We start from the raw sequence: 6,184 nt of genomic DNA on the forward strand, positions 1-6,184 counted from the left end.
TAGAGCTCCAGGCAGAAGAGGCCTGGGTCCCTGGCCCTATAGGTGTCCACAGACTACTGCCCTCCAAGGCTGCCCCAGGCCATGGGCAGGGCTGAGCAAGGACCTCATGGACATCTGTCCTTGTCCTCAGCAGTCACAGGGGCTATGGGAGCTGCATCTGGAGCTGCAGGGCATCAGCAGGAACCCCTGCCTCCAAACAAAACCCACTCCCCACCCACCCTGCCCCAAGGAGTGTATCCTAAGGCCACATGCCCCTCCATGGCTGCCACCCACCTCCACCTCCACGATGACGCAGTGACCAGGCACAGAGGCTGGGGGCTCTTTATTGCCATGACCACAGGTTTAACAGAGGGCAGCAGGTGTGGGCAGGTGGGGCAGCTTCCCTGAGGCCCTCAGGAAGTCCTCTCAGCCTCTGACGATGCCCTCACGCGCCCAGGAGCAAGCCAGAGAAGCTGGAGCCACTCTGGATGGTGAGAGCCACCCCAGAGCCGTTGTCCACAAAGACAGAGGTGTACTGTCCAGCCTGCAGACACCCCACAACGGACATCACCCCATGGCGACAATGCTCCAGTCCCAGGCAGAACCCGCCCCAGACCACGTGGCACCCAGGGCTCCTGAGTGTCTGTGTGGCCATGCCCCTCCACCAGCTGGGCTGGGCCATGCCCAGGCCACGCTCAGAGCCGGAACCCCTCTGGCCTCACCTGCAGCTGCAGCAGCCCCTGTGCATGCACCGTGAAGGCCCTGCCATTGCTCTCCAGGCCTGAGACAGCCTCCAGGGACCTGCGCGTCGCACCCAGGACCGGCGTGAGAACACAGCCAGCCCCTGGGCTGGGACCTCACCCCAGCACTCAGTGCCACCCTCCACTCTCCGAGGGCAGGATGGCCCTCACTCAGGCGCCCACCCCTCCCCCTCAGGCGCCCCAGAGGCCCCACTCACGCGTGGCGATGGCACAGGGACTCGATGCAGACCAGCACTCGCACTGTGTCCCGGGCCCGCGGCCGAGCCCTGCCCTGCGGCTCCCTGTGGTCTGCAGAGACATCCTGTCTGCCGTGGCCTCAGGAGGACAGGGCAGAGAGGGCCGAGGGCTGGGGCTGGGGGCTTAGGGCGCACTGCCAGGGACAGGCCCGGGAGTGGCTACAGCTAGGAAGGTGAGTGTGAGGCCCTGCCCAGGCCCCCAGGGGGAGTTGGGGTGGACAGGAGGCCCTGTGCAATGGGCCTCTGGCCTGGGGGCTGGCCCCGCCCCACCACATGCACCCCAGCCTGGCCCCACTCACCCACGTGCAGGCTGGCAGAGAACTGGAAGATGGCAGTCACTGGGGCTGTGAATCGGCCCGAGGCCAGGCTCAGGCCAGACCCCCGCAGGAAGGCACCCTGGGCAGTGGGCTGGAGGGATGGCAGGTGATGGGCGGATGCAGGGCCCCAGCCCTTGTCTTGTAAGCCCGCCTTGGGGAGGCACCCATGACCAACAGCCCCCAACCCCGAGCAGCCTCAGGTGAGGCTGTGTGTCGGCACCTATCTGGGCCTCTGCATGGGGGCTCCAGGACCCAGTGGGCACATGAGGCCCCAGAGGCCCCATGGCAATGGTGTCTTGGCCACTCACCACCTTGGACCCCAGCCAGGTCTTGTGGAACATTGGGGTCCAGGCAAACCGGGCCTCGTGACTGATCTGGGCCGCTCCCCCAGACCCCTGCTGCACGTATGTGCCTGGGCAGCCACCTGGTCACAGCTATAAGCCCTGCTCACCTGGGGAGGCCTACCCAACACCCTGCCTCCCAGTTAGTGGCCCTGTTAATGCATGAGGACGTGCAGCAGATGCCCCCAGAGATGAGCAGGGATGGCCAGGCCCTCGGCACCCACCCCGGACCCCCATGTGCGGCCTGCCCCCCCACGCGCACTCACAGCCTGGAAGCCCTGCAGCTCCATCAGTGTCTTCTTGTCCACCAGCACGGGGCCCTTCAGCCGGCAGTGGAAGGCTTCGGCCACCAGCCTCCCACCCGCATCCTCGGGCAGGAACGGGCCCAGCAGCCCCGAGAACCGGCGCTCGGTGGCCTCTGGGGGGACAGGGGCAGGGATGGCAGCTTGGAGTCAGCACGGGCCACCCCCAAAGCCCGGGCAGGAGGAGTGGGGAACAGGGTCCTCACCTCTCAGCATCTCCTGAAACTCCCGCAGGAGCGCCTCCTGAGTGATTTCTGCTCCGGGGGGGCCTGGGGGGCCAGGAGGCCCAGGAGGCCCTGGGGGGCCAGAGAGGCCCCTCTAGGGAGAGGCAGGAGAAAGTGAGGATCCTGGTGGCAGCCACAGCAGCCCCCGCCCTGGGTTCAGACCCCGGGACTCACCGACTTCTTGTCCCGGCCTCGGCACCGTTTCTTCAAGGGCCCATCGTCTGGACGCCGGACAAAGTTCAGCCATGTTTTGTGGGCATCTGAGAACTCAGGCTCTGAGGCCTCAGGCAGCTAAGGCCAGGGGACAGGGCGAGCAGGCTGACTACTGGGCCCTGTTGGGACCTGTCCCACTGCCCCCAGTGGAGAGCAGGCAGCCCCGGGGCCTAGGCTGCCTCAGGGCAGACACACAGGCCATGGCAACAGGGCACCACAGGGCTCCCCTGGGGACTTGGACTAGGACAGCAGGGAGGGACAGGGCTTGAGGCCTGATGTCCAGACCCTGGTTTGGGTTCTGGGTGGGAGTGGCAGTGCTCCTTCCCATGACACTGTCCCCAAGCATATGGGCACACCCCACAGGGGCTGGGCGGGCTGAGGCAGGGGTGCAGGGCAGAAGTGAGTTTTCCAGGGATGCTTCCGAGAGTCCCAGAGCCGCACCGGGCGCAGAGGGGGCAGGCACAGGCCTGCTCTGTGCTGGGCACTGAGAGTGCGAGCCGGCAGCCTCAGAGCTCCATCTGGGCTGGGACCAGGCCACAGCAGGTGGGTCCACCTCGCACACAGTAGGGACAAGGGCCAGAAGGGGCAGAACAGAGCCACCCAAGACTGTGTCCCCCACCCTCTAATCTCCCCTCCTAAGCCCTATTCCTGCACCAGGGCAGGTGGGAGGGGAGGAGCAGGGACATCCCTAGCCCCAGTCGGAGAAGCAGACAACATGCTAAGGGGGGCGTGGGCTGGGGAAATCTCTCCCAGGCTCCAACAGGAAGCCCATAAAATGGGAGGGAGTCTAGCAGATGCTGGCCTGTCTGGGAGAGAGCCACCACCAGGAGGCTGGCAGAGTCCTGGCCACGCACCCACCATCAGAGCCACCCCAGGCAGGGCAACCTGAGGGGCTCTGACCCAAGATCCCGTGAGCAGTCAGCCCTCAGAGGAGAGCTGGGCAGCACCTTGACCAGGGACGGCCAGGGCTTCCTCCCACCCTGACCCGGGATCCACCCAGGAAAGAGAGCACACTCAAATGCTCCTGATTCCTCGCGAGTCTCTTATCTACCTGATACCCTGGCTGCCCCAACTCCAGCACTTGAGGGACCAGTGGTTCTGGGGGCTAAAGGCTGCAGGAGCAGAAGACAGGTGGAGGACGAGCCCTCCACCAGCAGGAAGGGCAGAGGCCCTGACCTCTGCATGGGTCCCGTCTCACAAGTCCTGGGGCACCACCCTCCCCTGGACTGCCCCACACCCTTGGTCTGGAGGCACAGCCCTGGGCAGCGTGATCCAGGCAGGGTGGTGAAGTGTCACCGAGGATCTCTCTGCTGGGTGACTGGCTTGCATTGCTCAAGACCCTCTGCTCCTGCCCAGAACCCGTCTGCAGCCCCACTCTTCCCTGGCTGGCAGGGCTCAGGGACTCACTCCCCTCAGCCTGCCCATCTGGAAAACGGGGCCTTGGGCTCCCATGGGGCTGCGTGGGCAGAAAGCAGCCGGGCTGGCCGCCACAGAGACGCCCTCGAGAGGCGGGAGGCCTGGATCAAAGGCACAAGGGCTGGCGGTTGAGGAGGGTGGGGGGCCTGCCGGGGCTACCGGCCCTCACCTTCCAGCCCTGCAGCCCCTGGGTTGGCAGCTGCAGGAAGCCGCCAGGCCTGTGCTGCTGGGGTCAGCTCCAAGACCCCCTCAGGAGATCTTCAGCCCAAGAGGGTGGAGGCCCAGGGCTGAGATGGGTCTCCGGGGGGACGCTGGGCACAGGCTGGGGCTGGAGGGACTCCAAGGACCAAGCACATCCCAGGCCAGAGGCCACCAGGATGCTGGCTACACGTGGGGGGGCAGGGAGGGGACCTCCAGGAAGCGCAGCCTTTGACCTCTGCAGCCCCAGCTGTGGATCCCTGGCTCCCAACAGAGCAGGCTGCCGGGAACTCTGTCCCACCGGCTCCAGAATTGGCAGTGGCACCTACTGGCAGCAGGTTGCTCCGGGCCTGGGGGCCTGGGGCTTCAAAGGCTTTTACGTAGCCCCGCCGGGCAGCCCCTTCCCTTCCCCAACCCCTCCCAGACGCAGCGGGGCCGAGGCCGCCCTAATCCCGGCGGCTGGGGCTCCTGCCCAAAGCCCCAGCCGACCCAGGCGGGAAGGCGAGCCGCGGGGCCGCACCGGGCAGGGCGGGAGACCCCAGCGGTGCCGCAAGTGCGCGCACGCCCCACCCACGTGCGCCCGGCCCGCGCGTTACCTTGTGGAAGGCCGGGTACCCCTCGCTGTTGGGCGCGGTGGCGTTGGGGGGCTCGAGGCGCTGCCTAGGCTGCCGCGGCCCCTTGGGCTCGCGCCGGGCCCCGACGCCCCCGAGGTGTGCCAGCTGCGGCCACAGGAGGGCCACGGCGACGGCCCAAGCCCAGCGCATGGCGGCCGGCGGCTCCGGACCTCGGCGGCTCAGCGCCCCGGAGCGCTCATGGGGACGCGGCCCCAGGGGGCGCCGGGCCGGCGGCGGGGCATGTGAGCGGGGAGCCGAGGTGGCGGCGCAACGCAGGCGGCGCGAGGGGCGCGGCGGGCGCGCTGGGTCCCACGGGATCGGCGGCGCCGGGCTCCCCTCCGCTGCGCCCTCTCCGCCCGCGCCGCCGCGGACTGAGCCCTCGCCTCCTCCCCAGCGCTCGCGGGCTCCAAGGGGGAGGGCTCACGCGGCGCTCGTCAAGCCGGCCGGGGGCGTGGACGGGGCGGGAACCCCACTGACCCGCGCCACCCGCACTTCCACTAAGCAGCGGCCGCACCTGGCGCCACCCCTCCCCAGGAGGGCCCGCGACCCTGGGAACCGTTAACACGGATGGCGACTGCGCGCACGCACCCCAGCCCCTTTAGGGTGCTGGCCCTGGAACCCAGGGGTGGAGACGCACTCGCAGGGGCTCCCAGACCCACCAGCCCCTTCCTATGACCCACCTCCCTCCTGCTGCCCCTCAGCCTCCCAGCCCCTCCTCCTCTGGGGGGCACAGGGCCAACCCTTACCTCCTGAGGGGCTTCCTACCTCCTGAGCAGGGGGAAAGGAAGACGATTCCCCCAGCCCGTCCCCTCAGGGGTTAGCACGAGGGTGAGCCGGGCGGCTGGGTGCTGCTGGGTGAGTCCTTTCCCTCCACGGCCCCGGGTCTGAGATTCCCCTCCAGCTGGACAGCGACGGTGGGCGGGCCCCGGACTACCTGCTGGGGCCTGCAGGCCCCTCACCACACGGGGCTGTAGGGGGTAGTGTTCTTGAATCCTAAGCTGGGACCCCTGCTCCAAGCCATCCCTCAGCCTGTGTGGACCCAGGCAGGAGACAGGCAGAGCCATGGCTGCCCCCCTGCATGCATTCCTGCCTCAAGGGAGTGGGCACACTGTTCTGGTGGACAGCACAATAGGGCCCTCCAGGCCTTCCCCAATTTCCAGACGTCCATGGGGAATTAGAGGCAGCCAAGCAGGAGACTGCTTGGGGTCAGCTCCAAGACCCCCTCAGGAGATCTTCAGCCCAAGAGGGTGGAGGCCCAGGGCTGAGATGGGTCTCCAGGGGGACACTGGGCACAGGCTGGGGCTGGAGGGACTCCAAGGACCAGGCACATCCCAGGCCAGAGGCCACCAGGATGCTGGCTACACGTGGGGGGGCAGGGAGGGGACCTCCAGAAAGCGCAGCCTTTGACCTCTGCAGCCTCAGCTGTGGATCCCTGGCTCCCAACAGAGAAGGCTGCCGGGAACTCTGTCCCACCAGCACAGAGTTAGCAGCTACAGGCCCCAGGCCCACGGTTAGCAGCTACAGACAGGGTGGCCCCAGAGACAAGATGGGTGAGGACGTGAGGTGTGCCCACCCAGGGACAC

The 6,184-nt window shown here is 67.7% G+C and overlaps 1 protein-coding gene across 1 annotated transcript; it reads right to left on the reverse strand.

The window, feature by feature from the left end:
- Positions 1 to 307: 307 nt before the first annotated feature.
- Positions 308 to 4,990, reverse strand: C1QTNF12 (C1q and TNF related 12). Its single transcript, XM_036999855.2, has 8 exons — positions 4,584 to 4,990; positions 2,335 to 2,451; positions 2,143 to 2,254; positions 1,901 to 2,052; positions 1,276 to 1,384; positions 938 to 1,028; positions 702 to 780; positions 308 to 523 (listed from the first exon to the last, which is right to left on the reverse strand). The coding sequence occupies exons 1-8, from the start codon at positions 4,749 to 4,751 to the stop codon at positions 425 to 427; spliced, it is 927 nt and encodes a 308-aa protein (XP_036855750.1). The 5' UTR covers positions 4,752 to 4,990; the 3' UTR covers positions 308 to 424.
- Positions 4,991 to 6,184: the final 1,194 nt, after the last annotated feature.

The sequence above is a fragment of the Manis javanica genome, chromosome 4, assembly GCF_040802235.1.
Source record: "Manis javanica isolate MJ-LG chromosome 4, MJ_LKY, whole genome shotgun sequence".
NCBI classification, from domain to species: domain Eukaryota; kingdom Metazoa; phylum Chordata; class Mammalia; order Pholidota; family Manidae; genus Manis; species Manis javanica.